Here is a 27,600-nt window from a genome sequence, read left to right as displayed (position 1 = left end):
TGAATTCAAAACTTAAAAGGGCACCGTTATTTACACCTAGTTATTTGCAGATGCAAAACGATGAGGGCAATTTCAAAAAGTCTGTCTCATATCTATAAGATATCAGCCTTCTGATAAAGATACTAGTTTCCTCTTCCGATAATGCAAATTAATAGCGAGAAGCTCTTACCACAGAACAACATAAAAAAGATCTTACTTGACATACAATGTGTAAGTTGCTGTGGTTATTTCATTCGATTAAACAATACCCTTATCACTTAAAATTGGAAAGTTTAGCCTTAAATTTAATGTGAACAAATTGATTAAAAATACATTATAAATAATTCTTAATTTACATACTTGATTACTTTTTTTTTTTTTTACTAACTTTACAAGATCATTATTGAAAGAACGTAGGAGTAAAAAGAAGTAGAAAATATTTAACTATAGCCTTTTCTATTTAAAAATACAATATATTACATGCTCACAGTACTTTCATTGTGCAAAACATGTACTGATACTGTGAGGTTTTGTATTTACTCAGTTTCTGTACATAACAAATTATAACCAAGAGCTTACTTTGCTCTGTACTGTTATTCAGAGTAAAACAGACAATAGGTACATAGTTGGTTGTAATGCTTTAAACAAGTCATTTGCAGAAATTAATGGACATTAGTTTGCTTTTATAAAAAACAGCCAATTTTACTCCTAAGCACTAAATAAGGGTTTTCCAGTATTGAGGACTTCTTAATGCATTTACAATTCATTTCCAGGGTATACATCCTCCAAATCACAATGCTAAGATGCATGCAACATGTTGTACTGGCGAATATATCCACAGAACAAGTTTAACAGCCAGACATCCCAGTCAAAGTTGGTCCTCTGACACTTCAAGTTTTCTTTGTGGGGCAAACAAGTTTCCTCGTGAAATTCTATCAGCACCATCTGAATCTGCAGGAGACGAAGCAAAGCTAGAAATTGCATTTGGCCCTCCAGGCGTATGGAAAAAATTTTCAGTCACTGCCTGTTGCTCTTCGGGTTTCACTGGAATAGTAGTCTGATTGGAAAGGAAAAGAACATTTGTTTCATTAGAGACACTTAAAGCTAGAATTTTCAAAAACCTTGTTAAGACTTTATAAAAAGAATCTGACTAGTCTATTCTGACACTCTCGGTATATTGGAAAGCGTGTATTTATACCTGTTTTATGAGTGTCATTTGTCCCTTCTAATCCCATGTATTATTTATAGAGCAAAGATTTATGAACACCCCTTAGGCAACACGATATCCTGCAAAACATGCAGACTAATTCTGCCCTCAGATTAACTATGCATATTATCCTACTCCATGGATTAATCAGGAGTAGGCAACCTATGGCACGCGTGCCGAAGGCGGCACGCAAACTGATTTCCAGTGGCACTCACACGGCCTGGGCCCTGGCCACCGGTCCAGGGGGCTCTGCATTTTAATTTAATTTTAAAAGAAGTTTCTTAAACAGTTCAAAAACCTTATTTACTTTACATACAATAATAGTTTAGTTATATATTATGGACTTATAGAAAGATACCTTCTAAAAACATTAAAATGTATTACTGGCATTCAAAACCTTAAATTAGAGTGAATAAATGAAGACTCGGCACACCACTTCTGAAAGGTTGCCGACCCCTGGATTAGTGCATATCTGAGGTAGAACCAGGAGCTGACACTTAACATTAAGTACATAAACAATAACATGAGCGGAATAAGAGTTCAAGAAGAAAGAAACAGAAAGTAAAATAGAAGATTTCCTTCTTTTGGCCTTGATAAATGCCATCGTGTCCTCTCAAGTTCATTCAAAAATGCTATTGCTAAGATGTCTTGGATCCTTGCTAAACCTCACTCTTTACATTCCCCCAACTGGCTCCCTGTTCTCTACAACAAGTTCCTTGTCTGTCTCTTGAAGACTCCTCATGGCTTAGTCCCACCCTACCTACCAAGGTATCGAGTTAACCCCTCCATCTATTCTAGCAATCGGGGAGGATAAAAGTCTATTAAAAATTAAAAAGTTTATTTAAATAGGATTCTTTTTATTAAAGTTATAATACAAATTTAATTTTTAAAAATAAATCATATATTAAAATCATTTAAATTAATTTAAAAAGTAATGTATGCTTCCAAGTTTCAAAGGAAGTCAAACCACTCAACTGTTGGAAGTCACCCCTAAGCACCTGGACCTAGAGTTTATTGAAACGCTATGCCAGCTTTTGTAGGTGCAGAGAGAACATTTTCTTCATTTCAGTTTACTGAACTAAATTAGTTCAATGATTGGCTCATTCAAAATTAAGAAACCAATTAGGAGTTGAAAAAGCAGAAAAGCCCCTTTCATCAATCTATGAATAAATATTAGATATAAGAGGATGAGATCTACTAATTAGAAAATCAGTTCAATTCTCTAACTACAGATACTTTGTTTAATGGATCAGTTAGTTTTAAATGGCAAAACATGTTTTAATAAACTTTGATAAACTTTTTTTACTTATGTTTCCAACACGTTGTTGTTGGTTAAATAAAACTACCTTAAAACAACTTAAAGTGCTCTTTTGTGCTTTTTAATTTACTTCTAAAATTTCCAATAGTTTGACACTAATCGCAATTACAAAAATGAATGACATAGTAAATAAGAAATACCTCATTCCCCATTTCTTAACAAATAAAATGTAAAAATTAAGAGTCTGAATAAAGGCAAGTTAAGCTATACAATATAGCTTTAATAGATATAGATATAGTGCATCCTGCTGGGTAGCAAAAAAACCAAACAAACACCAAACTTCATGTAAAGGCTATATTTAGTTGCAAATCAACAAGTTTTAACTAATGAGAATCAATCTCGCAACAAATGCAAAATAAGATTAAAATCTATTATTTAAATAAAGCATTGCTGATTTAAGCCATGATTAAAACAGGTGATTTAAATTGCTTTGATTTAAACCAATCCACCCTGCTAGCAATAATACCAATCTGTATTGTGCATTACTCAAATTTTCCGTGATTCTTTTGGGCACTACTATACTATAAATAATATCTAACACTTAAAATAAGATGGAAAACTTGTATTTGATAGTTATCTTACCTGCTGTAAAGGAATTACTGCAACTGATTTTCCATTTAAGTCACACCCAGTTATCTGTGATTCATTTTTAAACACTTTTTCTTGTTGCAAGCTCACATTCTCTGAAACAGGACTAACATGCTCCAGTTTTGGAGAGATTGGCACTGGCTGAAGCATAGGATTTGAAGAAACTTGCACACCAGCAGGTATGAGTCCTAAGTGTTGTAGTGTAAAGTTCAGAATTGAAGAGCTTGGGTTTTGGACAGGATTACTATGGCTTGAATTAAGATATGAGCTGTTTACTACAGGTGCAGCTGCTATAGAAGATGGTGATACCATTAACTTCAAGGGTGTGACATGAAAAGCAGGAATATTAACTGCTGTAAATTCAGAAGCAGTCACTGGAATGACACCTATAAAAGAAAAATGGAGGTGGAAATCAAAAATCAACCTTTAACAGATGAAGGTTTGTCTTCACTGCAGTAAAAGACCCATGGCAATGAGTCTCAGAGTCCAGGTCAGTGCAGGGCCCAGGCTGGGGGGGCTAAAAATAGCAGTGTAGACATCCCAGCTTGAGCTGTAGCCCAGGCTCCAAAACCCTATGAGGAGGGAGGGTTTCAGAGGCCAGGCTCCAGCCCAAGCCCAACTGTCTACACTGCTAGTTTTTTTGCCTTGCAGCCTGGGCCCTGCAAGACTGAATCAGTTGACCTGGGCGCTGAGACTCACTGCTGTGGGTTTTTTATTGCACTGTAGATACACCCTGAGACTCCTACAGGGTGAAATCCATCCCTGGTATAGTTTCACTGACTTCTGTTGTGTGAAATTGGTCCACAATGCTCAAAACCAGAGAACTTAAATGTATATAAATAATTATATATTGTGTATATATACATACCTGCAATGGGTGAACTGTAGGTCACGTGTGGCAGCGAACGTATCCCAGACTTTTCCTCATTAGAAAAAATGGCCTCGTTGCCATGTTGCGTGCACTGAGCAAGAGGAATAATATACCCTGAAGGAAACAAGGTCTGAGAAAGAAAGGATAATCTTTTCGTACAGGTGCAATAAGAAACATATTCATGATGTGTTTCTGCAGCGATAATTTTTATTCCTGAGGAAGTCCTTATTTTTCATTCTCTCTAGGTCCTATGCTGCATCCTTTTCTGTTGATTGACTTCTGCCAGAGGCTTGGACAAGACCCCCTCGAACACTGATCTTTAGCTGGTGGCAATCTCCATTATGTCATTCAAAGCCCCCCTTTCCTCAAGAAGTAGAGTGTGCTGTATTTCTGTTAACCTCTAATTAGGCCAGACATGTTTTTAAAGCAAACTTTGACCGTTTTTTTGAATGCACAATTTGACAAACCAAAGCCTGGACTCAGATGGCAACATCATTCCATTCTCAAGTCAGATGAGACTTTTGATGCAAGAGTCCAACATGAGTAAAATACCTTTTTGATATAAAAATCTGTTTGTGCCAAGAGAACTCACATCTCATCCCAGACACAGACAGACACATTAATGATGAGACCCACTGTGGAGTGCTGGAAAAAGCAAACAAACAAAAGTAGACTGCTCATTTATTTTGACAAGGGGTTTATAGATATATATATTTCTTAATAGAATACGAAATAACTGTTTTTAAAAAAGGAATCAGGTTTTAGAATTACAAGATCTCACTATATGGCAATGCCATTAAATTTGAGCATTGTCCTATGCTGATCAAAAATTTTACAAGTTAAGAACTATAAGAAGTTTTTGGATTAGTCATGTGAGAATTCACATACTTTTACTCTAAACCAAATAAACCTCTGAAATTAAGTATAAGAGGAAAATTAAAGACTCTCCAGCAGAATTTCTAATGAAGTCAACTTATCAGATAAGAACATTAGAACATAAGAATGGCCATTCTGGGTCAGACCAAAGGTCCATCCAGCCCAGTATCCTGTCTTCCAACAGTGGCCAATGCCAGGTGCCTCAGAGGGAGTGAACCTAACAGGTAATGATCAAGTGATCTCTCTCCTGCCATCCATCTCCACCCTCTGACAAGCAGAGGCTAGGGACACCATTCCCTATCCATCCTGGCTAATAGCCATTAATGGACTTAACCTCCATGAATTTATCCAGTTCTCTTTTAAACCCTGTTATAGTCCTAGCCTTCACAACCTCCTCAGGCAAGGAGTTCCACAGGTTGATTGTGCGCTGAGTGAAGAACTTCCTTCTATTTGTTTTAAACCTGCTGCCCATTAATTTCATTTGGTGACCCCATGTTCTTATGGGAACAAGTAAATAACTTTTCCTCATTCACTTTCTCCATACCACTCATGATTTTATATACCTCTATCATAACCCCCCTTAGTCTCCTCTTTTCCAAGCTGAGAAGTCCTAGCCTCTTTAATCTCTCCTCATATGGGACCCATTCCAAACCCGAATTATTTTAGTTGCCCTTTTCTGAACCTTTTCCATTGCCAGTATATCTTTTTTGAGATGAGGGGACCACAACTGTATGCAGTATTCAAGATGTGGGCGTACCATGGATTTATATAAGGGCAATAAGATATTCTCCGTCTTATTCTCTATCCCTTTTTTAATGATTCCTAACATCCCGTTTGCTTTTTTGACTGCCGCTGCACATTGCGTGGACATCTTCAGAGAACTATCCATGATGACTCCAAGATCTTTCTCCTGATTAGTTGTAGTTAAATTAGCCCCCATGTTATTGTATGTGTAGTTGGGGTTATTTTTTCCAATGTGCATTATTCCACATTAAATTTCATTTGCCATTTTGTTGTCCAATCACACAGTCTGCTTTGGTCTTAACTATCTCGAGCAGTTTAGTATCATCTGCAAACTTTGCCACCTCACTGTTTACCCCTTTCTCCAGATCATTTATGAATAAGTTGAATAGGACTGGTCCTAGGACTGACCCTTGGGGAACACCACTCGTTACCCCTCTCCATTCTGAAAATTTACTATTTATTCCTACCCTTTGTTCCCTGTCTTTTAACCAGTTCTCAATCCATGAAAGGATCTTCCCTCTTATCCCATGACAACTTAATTTACGTAAGAGCCTTGGGTGAGGAACCTTGTCAAAGCCTTTCTGGAAATTTAAGTACACTATGTCCACTGGATCCCCCACATGTTTGTTGACCGCTTCAAAGAACTCTAATAGATTAGTAAGACATGATTTCCCTTTACAGAAACCATGTTGACTTTTGTGCAACAATTTATGTTCTTCTACGTGTCTGACAATTTTATTCTTTACTATTGTTTCAACTAATTTGCCCGGTACTAACGTTAGACTTAATTGCCAGGACCACCTCTAGAGCCCTTCTTAAATATTGGCGTTACATTATCTATCTTCCAGTCACTGGGTACAGTAGCTGATTTAAAGGACAGGTTTCAAACCATAGTTAATAGTTTCACAATTTCACATTTGAGTTCTTTCAGAACTCTTGGGTGAATGCCATCTGGTCCCGGTGACTTGTTACTGTCAAGTTTCTCAATTAATTCCAAAACCTCCTCTAGTGACACTTCAATCTTTGACAATTCCTCAGATTTGTCACCTACAAATATGGCTCAGGTTTGGGAATCTCCCTAACATCCTCAGCCGTGAAGACTGAAACAAAGAATTCATTTAGTTTCTCTGTGATGACTTTATCGTCCTTAAGTGCTCCTTTTGTATATCGATCGTCCAGGGGCCCCACTGATTGTTTAACAGGCTTCCTGCTTCTGATTTACTTAAAAAATATTTTGTTATTACCTTCTGAGCTTTTGCTTAGCTGTTCTTCAAACTCCTTTTTGGCTTTTCTTATTACATTTTTACATTTAATTTGGCAATATTTATGCTCCTTTCTATTTACCTTTCCTCATAAGCCACCTCCATTATAAATATTGCTGATGAGTCTTTTCTACCTCCCCTGTTTGTCTGCCTAATACAGTAGAGTCCTATGAGAAACAAGAGCTTAAGAGTAGACTGAAAACCAAATGCATCACAGAGGTTTCCTGTATGTATGCTTTGACTGATAGATTTCTGCTTCTGAAAGTAATAAATCTTTGGGAAGTTGTACTTCTCCAATCAGTGGAAAGTATACCTCATGAGCAGGAACAGCAAATGCAACAGGCATCTCTTGTGTAGTACTGGCTCTGCTTTTATCTTCTGAAAGACCTTCTCTCCTTTCATGATCAAAGCAACATTCCATATTTTGATCTAGTTTCTCAGATTTGTTCCGGCTTCCCTCTTGGAAATTATTTATTTCAGGCTCCAAGAGCACAGCTCTAGAAGATGGTCTTTCACCCTTAAGAGAATCTCCCTGAAAAATTATGTAGTACATACAGACAAAAAAACAAAGACATTTTAAAGATGGGTTTTAGATATCTACAGTAGGTGTAATTAAGAAGTATATATTTTTAATAACGTATTTACTTTCATTATATTAGATATTTTAATTTTATGTCTCAAAAACTGATTTCATTCATTAATCTTTTGTGGATACTACTGGAAAAAGCCCCCTATTAAGAAGCCATAGCATCAAACCCCACCCTATCACTCTGCACTGCAGGAACCTAAAAGTACCAGCACGGCAGGCTCTACATTACCCACTTTTGCCCCCACCAGCATACTAGATGTTCCATGGTTGGGAAGGGGCATGATCAGAACACATTGCACTGATGATCTAGATCTGTCCTAGCAAGCACAACTTAGAGAACAGCCTAAGGACTGCTAATGTGCATTAGGAGGCCAAACTGGTCATCAACTGGTCTCCACGATTGAGAAACAAGGGTCAGAAAGACATCCATGTCCCCAGTCCCCAAGAGCACCAGCGCAGCTCACATATACCTAGAGATCTGGCACAAGAAGTTTCAGTTTCTTATTCTCTTAATATTTTGGTTCATGGTATAACCATAGCCCATTACATAGGGTGCTGGGAATTAATAACACTAGATAAGGGATGAGTAAACTTTTTGGCCTGAGGGCCACATCTGGGTATGGAAATTGTATGGTGGACCATGAATGATCATGAAATTGGGCGTAGGGGTTAGAGGGGGGGTGAGGGCTCCAACTGGGGTTGTGGGCTCTGGGGTAAGGCCAGAAATGAGGAGTTCAGAGTGTGGGAGGGGGCTCCAGGCTAGGGCAGTGAGTTAGGGTGCCCCTCCGGCTGATAATATGGCCTCTGGTATGGGGCCGTGGATGAGGGGTTTGGGGTACAGGAACAGGCTCTGGTCTGGGATCAAGGGGTTTGGAGGGCAGGAGGGGAATCAGGGCTGGGGCAGGGGGTTGGGGTGCAGGGGGGGCTCAGGGGTACAGGCTCTGGTCGGCGCTTACCTCTAGCAGCTCCTGGAAGCAGCGCCATGTCCCCCACTCCGGCTCCTATGCGGAGGTGCGGCCAGGCGGTTCTGCGTGCTGCCTCATCCACAAATGCCGCCCCCACAGCTCCCATTGGCCACAGTGGGCGGGGCTTGGGGCAGTGTGCCTGACTGCGCCAACGCATAGGAGCCGGAGGGAGGACATGTTGGCTGCTTCCAGGGAGCTGTGCGGCGCCACGGCATGCACGGAGCGGGGCAAGCCTCCAACCCTGCTTCCCGGCAGAAGCTCAAGGGCCAGATTAAAAGGTCTGACGGGTCAGATGTGGCCCGCGGGCCGTAGTTTGTCTACCCCTGCACGAGATAAAATTTTATATCCCCACTTTCCCTCTCATCATCCATAAAGCCAACGCTGAATGCCTGCCACTATGTGAGCTGAGAAGTGCTTGAACTACTCCCGAAAGACTGAATCACAGCCCCTGGCAGACGGCAAATCAAGTTACCAGATTTAGTTTTTCGTTATGCTTTTAAAATGCTCTGTAAACACTTCTAGGTAGGTTCTTATTTTTCTGAATCAAACTTTATTTTTTAAGAGACAACCTGATTCAAGGTTCAGCCTTGCAAAGATATGCTTTGATTGATAGAACTATATATTATATCTGAATGTTTTCCAAGCACCAGGCAAACTATGAGCAAAGGATTGATGGACATTCACTCTCAAAAAAGGCGAGTTCAAGATTCACCCTTAAGTGTAAGTCTATTCACAATTATTACAAACACTTAACATTTGCATAAATCGGAATTACATGAATTTGAGCAGCCCCTTAACTCAGTTTAATCTTTCTACCTATGTCTCTCCCCACCACCTTCAAACAAGAAGCAGCACTCACTCAGTAAGACTGGTATGATATCCCTTTGTGCAGCCAACCACTGATGGGCCTGTAGAACAATGTACTTCCATCAAGGTTTAAGAACATTTGTACAAAACTCAACCAAAGGATTAAGAGTTTCCATGATTGCTCCTGAAACCATGTTCTATACAATGAATTTATTTATGGCTTCTACTAGGATCCCAAGCACTTTGTACACACTACAATATTAAAGTAAAAAACTATACCTTTTCTTATATTACTTACTGTATAAACATCTTCAAGACTTTTCTCATCACTTCTACATTTTTTAATGGAACTGTTCTCCTGTAATGCTTGAGATCTTTTAAGGCACTTCTCTGGTATAAACTCAATTTTTGTAACTTGTCTCTCTTTAGCCATCAGGTTCCCAGCATCACCTTCACCTGTATTACTGTCCCCCTCTTCAGTGGTCATTTGATTAAGTAGTATTTTTGAATTAGCATTGAAAACACTTTTAGTTCCAGTCACATTGGGACAGGGCACAGACTGTAATGTAAAACTTGGGCTGTAGGTAGTCACAGTCTGGGCTTGGGAAGGATGCAAATATATTGCATATGAAATAGCAGAATGGGTTTGAGGTAGCATTAGAGGAGAAACTGCATTGTGGATAAGAGGCAGGACCCCCAATGGCTGAACAAGAGATGGAGTTTGACAAGATGATGTAGTATTAGGTTCACATTTCAGAAGAGATTCATCACTAGAGGTCAATTTACATTCTAAGGTAGATCTTGTCAATTTCATCTTTAATTCTCTAAAAAGGAAAAAACAAGAAATACACACTTAAATATATTTAGAAGTGCCCTCGTCATTATATGTCATGACACAGAATAATAGAGTAAGTTGATGCAATTTTCACTACTCCATCCATTAAATAAAGTGAAAATGATGCTACTGAAAATTATTGAGTTTAACAGTTACCGACTGGCTGACTCTAGTTCACAATAGCTGACTAAATACACTTCAAGTTTGTTGGCCCAATGATGAAATAAGCTTCCCGCTATAACACTAGTGTAAACATACCTTGATTGTCCTTCTAACTGCTGTTTACAAATTGCTGCAAGCTGAGCCATTTTACTTGGCAAGGATGATGAATTTTGATCATTATCTGCTTCGGGGGGGAAAAAAAGCCATAAATAGAAGTTGGATTCACTTTTAAGAATACCTATTTATACAGTTTGCATGGTTTAAGTGTTTAGTAACAGGGCCTTTCATCTCCATGTTGCCATTCAGTTACAGTTCAGGCTGGATATGTCAGTTGGATAGTGGCTTAAGTTGGCGGCCTCAGTTCAGTTCTTTGTAGAGAACAATCCACAAAAGACAACATGAGGCACTAATTAATACTTTGGCTGGCAGACTCTGAGCCCAAGAACTGCATTTACATGAAGAATAAATGGTCATCTCAACTTTAAATGTGGCCCTTTCAGAAGGGCTGCATCATAGTTAGGCTTGACAGGATTGGATTTTTATCAGTAAATGTCAAGAATCGTTAGTTTCGCTGACAAAAAATATTTCCATCCATAATTGAAATGTACAGATAAGCAAAGAAAGAAAAATGCTACTTGAGAACTTAGAATTTGATTTAAGGACATTTAATATATTTTGGCATGTGATGTTGACAATATGTGTTTTAACGGTTATAAAGCTTTAACTGTTTGAATTTCAACGTCTACTATAATTAAATAATAATTCTCTGGCTCCCCAGAGTTTCCTCGAAATGAAAAATTTAAAAATAGATAAAAATAGCAAAGGCTGCTTAAAAATGATCAATATTATCGGTTGAAGTTATAAAAGTATAAAAATCTAATTGTGCCAAACCTAGCCACAGTGCAGAGAAAGGTCTAGTATGTATATTCATAGAACATATTCCTAACAGAATACTTAAGGCTATTAAACACAACACTATAAAAAAATACTTGTGAAAGCACACAAGATATGTAACTCCCAGTAACAGGAGCAGGCAATTACAAACAGTGAGTCAAATTTGGACCTGGAATAAAATGGCTGCAACTCTATTGTTACACTTACTGACACCAGGTCAAGATTTGGTCCATCAAAGAGGGAACAGCTTCCTATATTTTGTTATATGGATTAGTTTCAGAAGACAAAGCACATGGAATCTGTCCTCATTATCGATCTTCTCAGACCTCAGATGTAAAGCACTGTACATATATTACTAAGTGCCAAACTTCTCTGTTGGCCCCCATTATGCCTGTTTTTGACAGTATCAGTCAACCAGAACTTGTGTTTGTATTTCAAGCATGCCTGAAGAGGTTAAATATCAATGTCTATTTAACAAGAGATCCTATACAATATGTTAATAGCATATCCATTGTTGTATGCACTATTGTAGCTGTGTTAGTCTCAGGATATTAGGAAAACAAGGTAGGTGAGGTAATATTTTCTATTGGACCAACTTCTGTTGGTGGGAGAGACAAGCTTTCGAGCTACACAGAGCTCTTTCCCAGACCTGAGGAAGGTACTCAGAGAGGCACGTTAAATACAATATCATAAGCCCAGAAGGGACCTCAAGAAGTCGTCTAGTCTCTTCCCCTACACTCATGGCAGGACTAAGATTGAACTATCTGAACTCTCTCTCTCACTCACCTTGTCTGTCTAACAGCCTATCCAGAATAAGATACAATAGTTTGCTTTTCAACTACATACTTGTGCTTGTCTTGCTGGGGCTGCTTGGAGCAGAATGGATCTTCCTCCGGTCACTTTCTATAGTTTTTACTAGCTTTATTAGAGATGGATGCCGAGTGAAGCTCTGCTTGCCTCTTAAAGGGAAGAGATTTTTTGAACACTGCTCTTTGGGAGATTTAGATTTTGCAGAATTAGATGGAATCAAGGAAGTGGTAGTAGTTACAGGTTTTGTATCTAAAACAGAAAATGTAAAATAATATCATATATAACCTGAACAATAAAACAGTTCTTTTAATATTTGTTTGGTGATTACAGTGCACGAATTATTTAAAAAACTGGAAAAAAGACCCTTTAATTTTTCTCTAAACCGTCTTTCGGTCTAAGCTTTTCAAGGGTAAAAACTGCAATTCATGCCAATTGGGACAGCAGAAAGAAAGCTAAGTAGTACACCTACCCTGAATGCCTGGTAAAACCTCTGGTCCTGTCCATTTGAATGCTGGCTTTCTGCCTCTCTCCTCTGTAACATGAACCTTCTTGATAAGCTCGAGACTACTGAGAACATTAGCTATGTCATACAATCTCCTAATTTTTGCTGAAATAAAACAAATACGTTAATGAATTCTGTATAGCATTTCTGGGTTCATTAGAAGCACACTTTAAGTCATACTTATTTCACATTAGGCTAAAGATGTTTCCCAATCCCCGAACATGCTCTTGTATTTATGTTACACAATCCAAAGCAACAGCTGAGGTTATTGGAGCCAGACTGCAGTCACTCATACGAGAAACTCTGTTTTGGATTCTTTAAGAACAATTTAGTCTTCAACCAAGCTTTTTTTAATACCTGGGCCTCTATATTGTGGAAACGTGGAGAAACCTTACACTGAAAGCCAGCAACTAGAAATAGGTGGGAGGAGGAACAGAAATATCCTAAAATACACTGGATTCATCATTCACCTGCAGAATCTTTCGATACACCACCATATCCTGATTAATAATTTCAGATACCATCACTAGCTGCAAGTTTTAAAAACCAACTGAACTACCACCAAAGAGCTTGACTTCAACCAGAACACGTTCAGGCCGAGTTTCTCCCACTGAAAAAAAAAAATACAAAACCTGGCAAATCACCCACAAAATTCAGGGCTATCCTTGTTAATCAAGAGTGTGGTAATACATTAGTTATGTTTACAAAAAGATACTATCTCCCTGAATATAACCAAGGCCCTTGGAATGCTTTTTGTCAGACACACCAGTTCCTGGGGGAGAAAGAAAAAACAAACACACAGATCCTAATAATTTTAACATGATGCAGTGTAAAGGAAACTACTAATTGAAACTACTGAGACCTGATCCTGTCATTACTCCACATGCAGAATTCGCACAAAAGCCAATGCGAGTTTTGTCTGTGAATCAATAGCAGGATGGAGGGTTTACAAATAAAATCACAATTAAGGAGATATGAACTATTAGTGTATACACAGACTTAAAGCTGACAGAGAAAACATTTTAAATTCCACTTCCTCCAATGTGATTAACGACTGCCTGAACTTCTAGAAATCTCTCTAGATTTCAACCAACAGAGCTACATGACCAAAATGAAGACTTGTCTAGTGCAGGGACACTCAAATCTTTGTGGCAGATGGTGGGGGAAACAAAAAATAAAAAAAGTTTCATCATGAAAAAGACAGTTACCAATAAGCAACATGATGATGTCACTTCATAATTAGGGCCCTACCAAATTCACAGCTGTGAAAAAATGCATCATGGACCTTCACAGTCCTCTGATCTCCCCATGAAATCTGGTGCGCAGCTAGGGGCTCTTCCTCTGGGGAGGGCTCCAGCTGCTAGTCCCAGCTGGGGATGGGACCGATGAGACTTCCTCTTCCCCTGCAGGGATGCTCCCGGGGTAGGTCAGACCCACCTCCAGGATCTCCCCCAGCTGCAGAAAGGTCCGCAGTTTCAACTGTTGCCTCCCTGCACAGAGAGGCTGCGGCTCCCGCTGTCTCACCCCGCCCCCCAACTCCAGCAGGAGTGTAATAAAAATAAAGGGAAAGGTAACCACCTTTCTGTATACAGTGCTATAAAATCCCTCCTGGCCAGAGGCAAACCCCTTTCACCTGTAAAGGGTTAAAAGAAGCTAAGATAACCTCGCTGGCACGTGACCAAAATGACCAATGAGGAGACAAGATACTTTCAAAATCGGGAGGGGGGGAACAAAGGGCCTGTCTGTCTGTGTGATGCTTTTGCCGGGAACTGATCACGAATGCAGCCTTATAACTCCTGTTAGTTAGTAAGTAATCTAGCTAGAAATGCGTTAGATTTCCTTTTCTTTAATGGCTGGTAAAATACGCTGTGCTGAATGGAATGTATATTCCTGTTTTTGTGTCTTTTTGTAACTTAAGGTTTTGCCCAGAGGGATTCTCTATGTTTTGAATCTGATTACCCTGTAAGGTATTTACCATCCTGATTTTACAGAGGTGATTCTTTTACCTTTTCTTTAATTAAAATTCTTCTTTTAAGAACCTGATTGATTTGTCATTGTTCTTAAGATCCAAGGGTTTGGGTCTGTGTTCACCTGTACAAATTGGTGAGGATTTTTATCAAGCCTTCCCCAGGAAAGGGGATGTAGGGCTTGGGAGGATATTTTGGGGGAAGACGTCTCCAAGGGGGCTCTTTCCCTGTTCTTTGTTTGACACGCTTTGTGGTGGCAGCATAGGGTTCACGGACAAGGCAAAGTTTGTACGTTGGGGAAGTTTTTAACCTAAACTGGTAAGAATAAGTTTAGGGGGGTCTTTCATGCAGGTCCCCACACCTGTACCCTACAGTTCAGAGTGGGGAAGGAACCTTGACAGGGAGACTGCAAGAAAACCGGTCATATGGTAACCCATACCCTACGACCTTCACTTCTGTGCTTCGGCTGGCGGTGGCTTTACAGCTGGGGACCCAGCCAGCTGCCTTCCTCTCTGGCTGCCCAGCTCTGAAGGCAGCACCCCTGCCAGCAGCAGGGCAGAAGTAAGGGTGGCAATCCCATGTTCCCCTACAATAGCCTTGCAATCCCCCCCGCACCCTCCTTTTGGCTCAGGACCCCCATGATACACCATGAAATTTCAGATGTAAACATCTGAAAATGTGAAAGTGACCAATTTAAAACCCCCGGCTTTAAATTGACCAATGTGGACCATGAATTTGGTAGGGCTTTGTTCAAGTCTTCGTGTGTGTGTGTATATAGATATATAGAGATATATATATATATATATATATATATACACACACACACACACACACACACACCCACCCCCTTTTGGTTGCCCCTCTACAAATAGATCCTGGGGACACCTAGTGTTAAAGCTATAATTAGTTCCTGTATAACTTAATTAGAAATATATTATTGGAAGAGAGAGATTCCCATTACATTTCACAATATGCAACATTGTGTTTAAGGATTACAGTGTGCAAGAATCCCTAGAAACAACAGCTGTAATAGTAAATCAGATGAAATATTCCATTTAAGAAAAATCAAAAACAGATTATCAGAGACAAAACTTGCGTAAATACAGACTCAACTGAGACAGCTCCAGCAGCATTTTACTTACTTTTAAACTTGCTTTTATCTAAATCTTCTATATGGTCCTCTCCAATCAAAATTTTAGCAGCAACTTCAAGGCTCACTATTTGAGGAGTTGATACAAGAAACAGCATCACAAATTTCTGACTCATCACTCGTAAAGACTTGTCTTTCCTGCTGTTTACTGAAGCTATACGGAAAGGAGACAGGATTAAAATGTATCAAGTGACATGCCATCTGAAATGAAAGTTCTGAAAAATATTTCAGAAATTAAGTAACAAAAATGTTGGTCAACAAGGATCTTGGTCTTAATTAAAAGAGTTGAAAAAGAATGACACTTTTGCATAACTTTTGGTGCATTTCAGGCTTTAGGGTTTAAGAGATTTGTTTCCCTGTGTTTGGATATTTTTAATTACAGAGGTATTCTCTTCCTGGCATTAATAAAAAATCATTACCTGCCCGAAATTCCATCCCTGGGAGTTCAACAAAACACATTTCTGAATGCTCATTTGGGCCAACAGGTTTTGTCGCCATCTCCTCATTTTTGTCACCATCTAACTCAAACTCATATTCTCTCTTCTTGATCATCTCAATTTGTTGTGTGTATTTGTTCTCTTCGCCAACTTTTTTCAAAGTCTGCAGTGTTCTGTTGAGATTATGACGCCCGTACCAAGCATATCTGTTTTTGGCAAGGCGACTCACCATATGCAGGCTCTCTAGCACGTTCACAATATCATATATGCGTCTACGTTCAACATCTATAAGGAGGAGGAATATTAACACATTAATCTTAAAATTTGGATCATGTAGTATTGTTCTTAGCATATGTTTCTTTAAATTGGTTTACCCAGCATGGTGATTTAAGGAACTATCATATTCTGTTAATCTACATAGTCTACACCAAATCACATCTTATTTTGATCTCACACTTGGGCAAGGCTTAATTTGTGGGTGCAGCTAGAGAACCACCCCATTTCACACCCATCCCAATCACTGATCATACTCATAATTTGGAGAACCAAAAATTGGACTCAAGTTATTTCCAGTAGTTGTGGTAATTATTTATATGTTCTATATAATATATAATTTAAAGTTCTTTTTCTTAAAATGTTCTGAAATAAGACAGTATGTACAGAGGAATAACAATTTTGTTAAAGAAACAGATTTCCATTTCAAACTTAGAAAAGGATTGTTATAAAAATGAAGGATTTCTTTCTTTAAAAAAAAAAAAAAAAAAGAACAAACTAAAATTAGTTTGAGTTTGCATTCTGAAAAGTTTTCATCATTTAACTGTGAAAATACACACCAAAAATGAGATGCTGGCTTTACCAGCATATTCATAGGAACAGGTCAGTACATATTCCCAATCATAAACACTAGTACACGCACAGACTTACTAAGCTCTTCTGCTACTTCATCAAGGCAAATATCACTATTCTCTGCAGTGCTGGGGTAATTAGGATATCGAGCTAAAAATTTGTGACACAATAATCCTAGACTTTTCTCTTTACGGCTTGGTTGAGATTTCTCATATTCATCTCCTGATAAATGCTCCTGCACAGAAACAAGGAAACCGGAATTTAATGTTTTACATAAAAATGTTAAGTTTGACAGATTTACTGCCAGCATCTGGGACTGATGAACAATACCAAGTGCCTTATCCTCAACAGCTGGTGAGCCTCAAAATAATAAAACTAGCAGTGTTTGCTAGGTCTAACAATTAAAATGGTATCATAAACAGCTAATATTCCAGAATTAAAATCTAAACAAAGGTGGTGGTATATGTTAAAGTTTTCAATACTGAACAAATACAGATTCCTCGGCCAGAAGATACCATTGTGATCATCTAGTCTGACTTCCAGTATAACACAGAACTTCCCCAAAATAATTCCTTTTGAATTAAAGCATATCTTTTAAAAAAGAAAAAAAAATTTAGTATCTAGACTTGCATCAAGACAATAGGCAACCCACAGTTTAATTTACAAAAAATCTTTACAACATACATGTAAACAGTGTTTTGCTTCTACGATTTCACTTCTGTCAAAAAGTCCCTTTTTTTGTTCTCTGTTTCTAATCTCAGGACTAGCCGCGCTGATCAGTATTTTAAGGTTAGCAGTGGGTGTCCATGGATCTCCATGAGGAACTTCCTTAGATTTAGGGGGTGTTGTCAGAGGTCCAGAATCAGGCTGAATTTCCGTTAATACTGAATATGAGGTAGCTGACTGTTTCAGGGGGGTTTTCAATATCCTTTTTTGTGGCTCAGAAGAGTGATTTTCCTGCACAGAAAGTAAAATAAATAAATAAAATTGTATCTCATAAAATCAGAATAAGGTCATATATAAGACTACACTCCAATACTGTTCTTTATTCTAGTCAATTACCGATCTGTTTATTCTCTAGAGAGGCCTATGGACAAATTTTGAAGTCTTTACTCAAGTTAAGACTTCTATTAAGCCAATGAAGTCTTGGCTGAATAAAGTCTGCTAAGCTGACCCTGGTTTTATAGCATGCAATATAGCCTTTTCCTGCTTGCATCAAGTAAAAAACAAAAAAATAAAAGAACTTAAAATAAAACTCAGACTGACTGTTAATCCAACGCAAAAATGCTAGTTTTTCCATTTTGGGGGGAAATAATGCCAAGGATTGTCTGATAAATGTTAAATACTACCGTTGATGAACAATGTCTGAGGCCCCCCCATCAAGCTGCCGGTTATCCCTTTCACTGAAGAGGGGTAGGGTGGGTGTAACTACCAATAAAAGGAAAAGACAAAAAATAAGGGCCATGAATTACTGACACAGTGACTTGTATTGCTTTTGCTTATAGCAGGCCATGCTAAGGAATGGGCATGCTTGTTTAGATGTTCAACATTTCATAGGAAAGAGCTGCCTCCTTTTTTGATAAATAAAGCTAGTGAGTTTCCAGCACAGGGCCGATCTTCTTGCTATGAGAAATGAGACATATGGCAAATTTAAAATCTGTTGCACCACTGTGAGCTGACTCTTGCTGCAGGATGGAATGCCTCGTATCAGGCAAAAAACAAAAAAATCAAATACTAACTCTGACGTCCAATGAAAGGTTCTCTTGGATTAATGCTTGAGACATTTACTTATCACTTTTGTATAACTGCAAATAATATGTAACATGCATATAGCTCCATCTGTACATTTCAAGCTGTGTATTGTTTCTTCTATGTGCATTTGATATACCTCGGAAAACGGGGCTCCATTTTAACTGGGCCTTTTTGTCACTACAATACTATAAACGTTGAAGACCTATCACACCTGCCATCAATTTTCCCTTTTGTTCCAGACACTTTAAAATAAAGTTATTCAGACAGCTGTTATTTTACTTTACAACACATGAATATATGGAATTGGTTAAAAAAAAATCCCACAACACAATCCATTTTGGGCCTAGCCCTGTAAACCCTCCATTCAGTGACGTTTTACCCACTTTAAATGGTGTTTAACACACACAGCTTGGAATACATTCAATATAAATTCAATTACTTAGTTGCAGTAGCAAAATCTTAGGAAAAAAGGACAGTAACTAAAGTGGGTTCAGTGCACCTATTGCAGTTTGATGCGATCTTTGATTCAAAAAGGTTTTATTCATAATTGCAGGATTTTTCTTGTCACCTGTAGAATCATACCAGGGAAAACTTCACCACAAGCAGAACAATCATGTTTGCTCTCCCCATTGAGGCTCACTGTCAGCCTGACTCACTAAGGCGGGGCAGGGCCGTTCTAGGATAGTGGGTTTTACAACAGAGCCCCAGCAGTTAAACAGTCACATCTGGCAGGATTAATACATGACTAAGGCCTTGTCTATACTATAGAGTCAGTCGAGGAAAGGCAGCTTACATCAACCTAAGTATGTGAGTGTCTACACTAAAATTTCACTCCTGCCAAAGTAACTATCCCGACTTAATAATTCCACCTCCAGGAGAAGCACAGGGCTTGTCTACACTATCACACGGGGTCACTCTAAGAGACGCTACTACAGCTACGTGAATACTGTAGCTGAAGTCGACCTACTTAGATCTACTTACCATGGTGTCTTCACTGCATCAGGTCGACCGCGTACAGTCTCCCATCGACTCAGCTTATGCTTCTTGGTGAGTACCGGAGTCGACGGGAGAGTGCTCAGTGGACACTATACTACATGCGATAAATCGACCTCCGCTGGATCAACTGCTGCCTGCGGATCCAGCCGGTAGTGCAGACAAGCTCCTAGAGTCAATGTAGTTAGGTCGACAGGGCTAGCTTACTCACACCCCCTGTTACTGGCTTTCAAAAGCTGTCCCACCAGCCCCACGCTGACAGTACAACCACTCCTGGTGGGGACGCACACCACCCGCCCCAGGAGCCTCGAAGGGACACGCACAAGTGATGTAATGGCTGTGGCAGCTGGATGCCCACCTAACTGCGGTCACCCTAATTTTGTACTGTAGCTATGCCAGCGCGGCGTCAGACTCGCGAAGTACCTTCTCTTCGGTCCCCATTTCACCCCCGGGCTCTCGGGGTCCGCTCACCGCTCCTGGGCCAGCCGGGCTGCGCAAGTCATCGAAGGCGCGGGGCTCCGGGCAGCGGCGATGGCATTTCAGCACGGACAAGCCCTGGGGAGGGGGACGCACCAGCGGGTGAGGCGGGCAGGCGCGGGCACGACGCTGGGCGGAGACCTGCCGCCGGTAAGTACCGAGCGCAGCCCGGCCCGACAGGAGATTCGGGACGTGCCCGTCGGCGCGGGGCGCCCGGCACCTGCCAAGGCCCCCCCGGCAGAGCCCCGCGTCACCGGCACAGCGAGCCCCGCGCGGGGGAGGGGACGGGCTCCGGGACCGCCTCACGCAGCTTGGCCCGTCGCCGCCGCTAACCCGCGCCCTGCGAGCCCCAACTGCTCCCCCGGCCCCACCTCGGGCCCCCGCCCGGCCGCGCACCAATCACACAGCAGCCACCAGCAGGGCGCCGCGCTGATTGGCTGGTGGGGAATGGGCGAGACTGTTCCGGGATCCGGTTTAAACGTTTGGCGCCACTCGCCCCGCGCCCCCAGGAGCCAGCCCCGCTAGGTCCAGATGGGCTGCGCCCCACCTGCTCCGGAGCGAGGCCCAGCTGGGATCTCGCAGGGACCGCCTAACCGGAGGCGAGGCCCGCACCTACCTGTGCGGAGGCTGTAGGCGAGCCCCGCTCTAGCTGCCGGTGCCGCTCGCTGCCGATTTGAATTTAACCCGCTGTAAGAGAGACGCTTCGTCGCTTGCTTACCCAGCGAACGCTCCCCACTCTCCTGAGGCGGGGGCGGGGGACAGAGCCCAGCCAATCACAGCTCGGTCCCCTGCCCGCCCAGCCAATCACAGCTCGCGGCCGTCTCTGCAACGCCCACGCCTGACCGCCGAACTGGGGAAAGTTTCTTAACCTGAAGTTTGGCGGGTGCGGGGCGCGGGAAGTGGGCGGGTGTGCAACAAATGGGGTGTATGTGTGTGTGCTTGAAAATCATGGGGGAACACCTGTTTCTCTTCCGTCCACACCCCCAATGTGTGTGCAAGTTGGTGGGACCCTCTTCTCTTAAGTGCTAGTGCAAATAAGGGAGTGTCTTCCCCCAATCTGGGTATCCGTGTAAATGTGGGGGGAGTCCTGCCTTTCACCCCAGCTATGTGTGGACACGGAAGGGGTGTACTAATGAAGCAAATCTCCCCGCGCGTGTGTAAATGGAGAAGTTCAAATGAGTGTTTAAATGGAAATCCTCCTTTGTGTTTGTGCGAATTGTGCTTATTAGCTCGGTCCCCTTGGATGTGTGGGCGGATGTTACTGGTTCATTCATGTGATACTGTTTTGCAAGACAATATGTATTTTCAATTTACCTAGTCCTACTTCATATTGTCCTACCTTTCTTCCTTCCAGAAGAATAACATTTAAACATGCAATAGGATACAAAGATTTGAATACTGCAAAAGAGTATTAATGTGGTAAACCTGCAAGGGGCTCAGCACTTGCTTTAGTGGAGTTTTTCTTTTCTGAGTGCCAGTGACATTCTGTAGCACCTGGATGTTGGGGTCTATGCAGGTTTATTATATCCATTTGTTTGAGTTCCTGTATTCTCTGGTTTTTTCTTTTTAAATTACCTACCAATAATTTCATTGCTGTTTTCCCCTGGTCAATTCTAGTACATCACTGTTCCACACTGTTTTTGGTTGGATCTGAGTGACTATTTTTCCTCTTTCAGGGCCTGCTTCTGACTCCTGTAATTCTTCCACATGCAGATTTTGCATTGATTTAAATTCCTTCTGAACAGGGTTTGCAAGATTAAGCTTTTAAACTACATTTTTAATGCCATTTATCATCTTTCCTATTCTCTTTGTGCTATAAATCTTAACATCTAAATCTATTTGCAGGGCCTTGATCTCTTGCAGTCTCTAGGCACCAACTTTACATTAGGAAAAAAGTTAGAGAAATTTAAATCTTCTCAAAACCTAGTTTATAGGGGTTAGACGTGCTTATCATGATCCATCATGCCCCCCCCAAAAAAAAAAAAATGCAGAAAACATTGCCCAAGAGAAACCTGATTAACTGGTATTAGCTGAACCTGTTTTTGAAAATGGGTTCAGACAAGAGGGATATTTTTCCTTTATGTGCCCTATTTAGCCGGTTCTCTAGCTGCCACTGCCAGCAAAAGCATTTACAGAAAGAATTTAATAACTCACTGATTATGCTATTTATTGTGGAAATGAATAACTAATTATTTACTTTGTGGAAAAGGGACTTCTTTCAAGCTCCTTGAGATAAGGATGCAAGAGTTGTCTGTCTGGTATCCAGATTGGCTATATTATGTACTATTGAGAATGCAGGCATTACAGCATTATTTTCAGTTTGCAAGCTGTACTGATTGATATTTCTGTTTAAAAGTTATATCCCAGACAAAATGCTTCATTAAACTGGAGATAGGGTTGTGAACATTAGTTACTTAAAGATTTTTTAAAATCTTTAATTTTTGCTCAAACTAAATAAAAAAAAGTCATTTGAAGCCTAGAAATTCAAAGTGAAGATCACCCAAACAACTAACTCTGTGGAGTATTGCAATCCACATAACCCAAGCCAGGAGATAATCCTATCCTCATTCAATGCATATCTTCACATCAGTGACTGAAAGTTGAAGTGATATAAATTGGGACCAGTGGGGTTCAGAGAATCGCCCCCTCCCCGATCCCTGTGGTAGGATTAATTTGATTTGTCTCTAGCCAACAAATATAGGACTATAATTCTGATATATTTGCTTTTGCGGTAAAAGGTGATCTGCAAGACACAGTTCCTACATGCTTTACTAGCCAGGGTTATTGCTTGAATGATGTGATGTGTAACATACATAAATAGTATTCTAATGTTTAAGAAATGGTGGGCTTTCTAACAAGGTAATTGTGATGAGAGTGATGGAATTATCCAAAGTAATCTAAATTCATAGCCAACACACTCTTGTGTTCAAGAATCAAACAAAGCTGAAACAATTCAGGCTTTCAAATTAAAGCTAATCCAGAGCTGTTTTCATTTACACTGAGCTTTGGAATCTATTCTCTGTGTAACCCTATGATCCCTACACAAACATATATACAACCATACCTCTCATGTGTCCTTCATTCTGAGGGACATCACTTATTTTAATCCCAAAGTCACCTGTGTTTCACATAGGCTTGGCATCCCCTCACTTTAACTGCAGAAAATTGTCAGAAATGAATCATGACACTGAGATTACAGGAAGAATTGTTAATTTTAAAGGAATGAATCTCACAGCATTCTACTTTTCCTGCTCAAATAACTTTTGTATATCCCTCTTTTTAGGTCCTTGTTACATATTGCATCGTACATTTGGGATTTAGCAGTCATAAATATACAATGTGCAAGTGAATGACGAAGCAGTGACAAGTACAGATTTCTCCAATATAACATTTTAATTAATATGTTTAGCAGATTAAAATATCTTCAACCATGTTACTGTATTTTCTTTGTACGTACCACCTTTCCTTTTTTCATCACTTGAACAGTCTTAGAACCACAGAAATGTAGGGCTGGAAGGGACCTTGAGCTGTCAAGTCCAGCCCCCTGCACTGAGGCAGGACCAAGTAAACCGAGACCATCAGTGACAGGAGTTTGTCCAGCCTGTTCTTAAAAATCTCCAATGATGGAAATTCCACACCCTCCTTTGGAAGCCTATTCTAGAGCTTAACTACCAGTCTAGTTAGAAAGTTTTTCCTAATGTCTAACCTTAAATCTCCCTTGCTGCAGATTAAGCCCATTACTTCTTGTCCTACTTTCAGTGGACATGGAGAATAATTGATCCCAGTCCTCTTTAGAACAGCCCTTACCATATTTGAAGACTATTATCAGGGTCCTCTTCTCTCTCTCTCTCTCTCTCTTCCTCTCCCCCCCCCCCCCGGCTTCTTTTCTCAAGACTAAACATACCTAGTTTTTAACCCTTCCTCATGGCTCAGGTTTATCATTTTTGTTGCTCTCCTTTCAACTCTCTCCAATTTGTCTATATCGGGAGCAATGGAAGGTCCCTAAATGTAGCAGGGGGGGAGGGCACTGGTGCCTGAACCGTGGTCCTGTCACCCATTCCCCGTGAGGTCCAGTTCCTGCACTACCCCTTCTCCCCAATCCCCTGCCCTTGCACTGCCCCTTCCCCCAAGGCCCCTCCCCCATGCTGCCTCTTCCCCCAAGGCCTACTCCCACACTTCCTCTTCCCACCAAGACTGTGCCCCCCACTCATTGCTCTCTGTTGCTCGCCCTTACAGCCAGTAAAAAGTGAGATGGCATAGCCCTCCCTTTTAAAAGTGATGGGCCCTTGGCCCCTCCTGTTCCAGTGGCCCGGTCTACATCTTTTCTAAAGTGTGATGCCCAGAAATGGATGCAGTACTCCAGTTGAGGTCTCACTCATAATAAGTGGCGCAGGACAGTTACCCCCATGCCTTACATACAACATTCCTGTTAATACATCCCAGAATAATATTAGCCTTTGTTTATCTAATTTGGTCAACTTTTGCATGCTCTCTTCTAAGAGCCATCCTTTTCAGATCAACGTATGTTGTCAACTATATAATTTTTTTTAGTTTAATCAGATCAAATTTTTGTGTTTAAGGATTTTGCTTATGATTATGGTGCTGCACTTGTCAAACTAAGTTGTAATTAATGGTTCCCATAAAGATTAATGAACACAATATGTTTAAGGAATTTCTCCAAGATCATTCTAATCAGGAAATTCCATACATTAGATGCAGTTACTATAAATCCATCACTGCCAGGAAAAATACAACAAATCAAATGATAATCTTTTCATTTAAAAACAAGACAAAATAGCAGTTAAATGTAACCTTCAAAGAAGAAACAAAAAGTGGAAGGGAATTGGGCTTGTGCCCTTTTTTACATAAATGAGGGGAAATCAAGGGCCTGAAAAGGTTTTTGTCTCTCTCCCCCGCACCTTCCCTGGGCCCCTGCTTGTTTTTTACATTGGAAATTCAGGTCTTGTCTACACTAAAGAAAAAATAATCTATGGTTTCTACAGTTTCTTATAGCAACTTTTTCCCAACATGTCTTTCTGGGCCTGGCACTTTAAATCTGGCAGAGACATTCACCTGCAGACGCTTTGCAACTGGCTGCTATTTGCTGAGTTTTCCTCTTTTTAACTTCTGTCACATTTTAATTCTAATGCCTAATGGACACATTGGAGCAAGGGAGTCTTTGTTAAAGATTCAATACCTGACTCAATTACAGTGTGAGAGCTCATGATAAATATGCTCAAAAACACCCAGAAGGTCCTTCAGCAAAACTAGGGAATATCAGACTTGACATTCCTGATAGTTCTAAGATACATAACAAGCAGGATAGAGTATAGAGGAAAAACCTTTCATTTCCTATATACATCATAAGGGGGGAGGGAGAATGGGCAATAGCCCAGTGTTTAAAAAAATATTTTTAGGCTACCTTTAAAGGAATGGCATTAAGTCTGGAAAACGGGAACTGTCTCACTGAAATGTAGGCTGCCTCGCCTTTCTGTAGAGAGCATAGTTTTTGAAACTCACCCTACCTTCTTAAGATCACATCCGCTGGTGGTTGCAATAATGGCAGCTAAGTGCTTAATACACTGTCACTATGAAAAAAAAGTGAAAGAAAAGACAATTGTCTCCAACATGCGTTAATATGAGATGTTGTTGAAGTATCTGCTGTTCTCACAGCTTTGACATTTTTAAACCTGGGTTCCTCACTGTGAGAGTGTAACTGGAGCCAATAGGGCAGCACTTTAAGACCATTCAGAAACATAAGATAGCATAGTCTGTGGATACTTGCTTTGGTGGAACTCTGGAAGCACATTATACAAGGGCACGAGGGCATATGCTTTAATCTTTGTATCAGTGCACTGAGTTTTTACAGGTGCTTTATAAATCAAAACACAAACAAGGTCATGGACTTTTATTCACAGTAAGCAGTGTTTATTCATGCTAGTCATCCCACTGATTTCAGTAGTGTTACACATAAGACTGTACTATTCAACATGAGTTCAGGTTGCAAAATTAGATTGTAAATAAATAAATAGTCAGAATTTACCTAAGTTTCTACCTCTTTCAAATCCTTCCTTAAGACTTACCTCTTCTGAATAACAAGAACTTACTGCTATAACCCTTGTCCTTTCTTTGCCCCATCCTTTCTCTGTTGTTTGCTTCCATTCATTATGTTGGACCTAAAATCAGATTATAAACTCTTCATTGCAGGGGTCATGGTTAAATTTTTCAAAGCATCTACATGATTTAGGAGACTAAGTCCCATTTTCAGGAGTGGTTTAGGCACTTAAGAATCAAGAAACTCAATTTCCAGTGATACTTAGACTCCAAGGTGCCTAGCCTGCTTTTGAAAATGGGACTTAGGCTCCTATGTCATTTAGATGCTTTTGAAGACTTTACCCCATGTCTTTTTTACATATCCAGCACTTGCACATTTTTTAAGCAGTTTTATAATAGTAATACATAATTATTAAATCCCCAAAGTAGCAATCCAAAAGCAGATAGATAAAGCTAGTGGCGGCCATTAGCCAGCAGGTGGCACTGTCAGAGCCACATGCTGGCATGTTTCACACAAGCATGGGATGTGGGGAGGGGGGAGGGACACCTCATTTTTTATTCATTAGACTGGGTAAAATTAAATCAGAAGTCATATTACTGAAAGGGTGGAATCAATTTTATTTTAATTTCATTTATTTGTCTTTAATTGTTACATGATCTTTTAAAAGTGATCAAATTAAACCAATCTGTGTCAGAGCCTCCTGATGCAGAGGGAAATACCTTATAGAAATTCAGATTCCTATGTAAATTAACACCTCCAGTGGTTAATAATAGGATCCTTGCTTCTCTCAGGAAATGTTAATGAAAACTTAATTCATACACCAGAAACTATGCTGGAAGAATGCTAAGGAGGTGGCGCAAACAAGGAAATGCAGCATTAACAGCTTCACTGCTGCAGGTATAGTCTGGCGTTCTGTTGATTTGAGTGGACAGAGAATTAAAGCAATAGGACAGGAACGTGCATGTATGCCCAGCACCAGATGGGTTTAAGTAGAAAATGTACCATTTGCCCTCTAACATCAAGGCATGAAAGGGCACGTTCTTAACTGCTTTCTTAGTGTGCCTTATTGTTCCTCAACACCACAGGGCATATGGTGTGTTTCTCCTTCAGGTGTTTCCATTTCTGTTGCTGGTGGTTTGTTTCATGGATTGTTTTTTAGAAGGATCTAAAATTATTTCAAGGCATTTTGTGTGAAGTGCTATAGTGAGAACCCGGGAGACTAAAGTCGTCATCTTCCCCAAAAGTCAAGCTTGTATGGTTTATGGCCATTTGAAGGAATGAGGTTTTGAAAAAGGATGGAGATTTTTACAGACCACAGTGAAGCATGCAGCAAAATTTTTCATCACACGAGACAAACTGTAATAGCAGCCTGAAAGTCAATCCCAGTTAGGTGTAATTTATTATTTCCAGTGAAAAGTGTGTTGTGGGACAAGGGCGTGTTTAACATGTGTACTGTGAGTACACACATTATGTTAAGGGAGAGCAGTATACTGTACAGCCTCCTCTAGACTAAA

General features: G+C 40.2%; 1 protein-coding gene and 1 long non-coding RNA gene across 8 annotated transcripts in view; one reads left to right on the top strand and one right to left on the bottom strand.

Annotated features, from left to right (window-relative positions):
* Window positions 1–266: 266 nt before the first annotated feature.
* On the bottom strand, window positions 267–20,791 carry E2F8 (E2F transcription factor 8). Of its 7 annotated transcripts, none has more exons than XM_037899957.2 (14): window positions 20,648–20,791; window positions 19,978–20,109; window positions 17,494–17,766; window positions 16,888–17,044; window positions 15,946–16,248; window positions 15,519–15,680; window positions 12,377–12,514; window positions 11,944–12,156; window positions 10,300–10,387; window positions 9,505–10,030; window positions 7,159–7,377; window positions 3,961–4,093; window positions 3,087–3,478; window positions 267–1,036 (listed from the first exon to the last, which is right to left on the bottom strand). In XM_037899957.2, the coding sequence occupies exons 2-14, from the start codon at window positions 19,993–19,995 to the stop codon at window positions 848–850; spliced, it is 2,811 nt and encodes a 936-aa protein (XP_037755885.1). In that variant the 5' UTR covers window positions 19,996–20,109; window positions 20,648–20,791; the 3' UTR covers window positions 267–847. The 7 variants fall into 7 exon arrangements, with proteins under 7 accessions (XP_037755885.1, XP_007067999.2, XP_037755886.1 ...); XM_007067937.4 differs by having other exon boundaries at window positions 10,300–10,384; window positions 20,648–20,789; XM_037899958.2 differs by having other exon boundaries at window positions 19,543–20,109; window positions 20,648–20,680.
* LOC122466308 overlaps window positions 20,500–27,600 on the top strand; it is a 22,161-nt gene continuing 15,060 nt past the window's right edge. Inside the window, exon 1 of the long non-coding RNA XR_006291725.1 lies at window positions 20,500–20,720. This is a non-coding gene — a long non-coding RNA (uncharacterized LOC122466308). The remainder of the gene's footprint in view (window positions 20,721–27,600) is intronic.

This window comes from Chelonia mydas, chromosome 6, assembly GCF_015237465.2.
Source record: "Chelonia mydas isolate rCheMyd1 chromosome 6, rCheMyd1.pri.v2, whole genome shotgun sequence".
In the NCBI taxonomy this organism is placed as follows: domain Eukaryota; kingdom Metazoa; phylum Chordata; order Testudines; family Cheloniidae; genus Chelonia; species Chelonia mydas.
This window is presented reverse-complemented; position numbering and strand designations above follow the sequence as displayed.

Coding starts and splice junctions, on each gene's coding strand:
- E2F8 (XM_037899957.2), bottom strand. Junction 16,249..16,887: donor TGAAGTAGCAGAAGAGCTTA/GTAAGTCTGTGC, acceptor TCCTCCTTATAG/ATGTTGAACGTAGACGCATA. Junction 10,031..10,299: donor CAGTTAGAAGGACAATCAAG/GTATGTTTACAC, acceptor TTTCCTTTTTAG/AGAATTAAAGATGAAATTGA.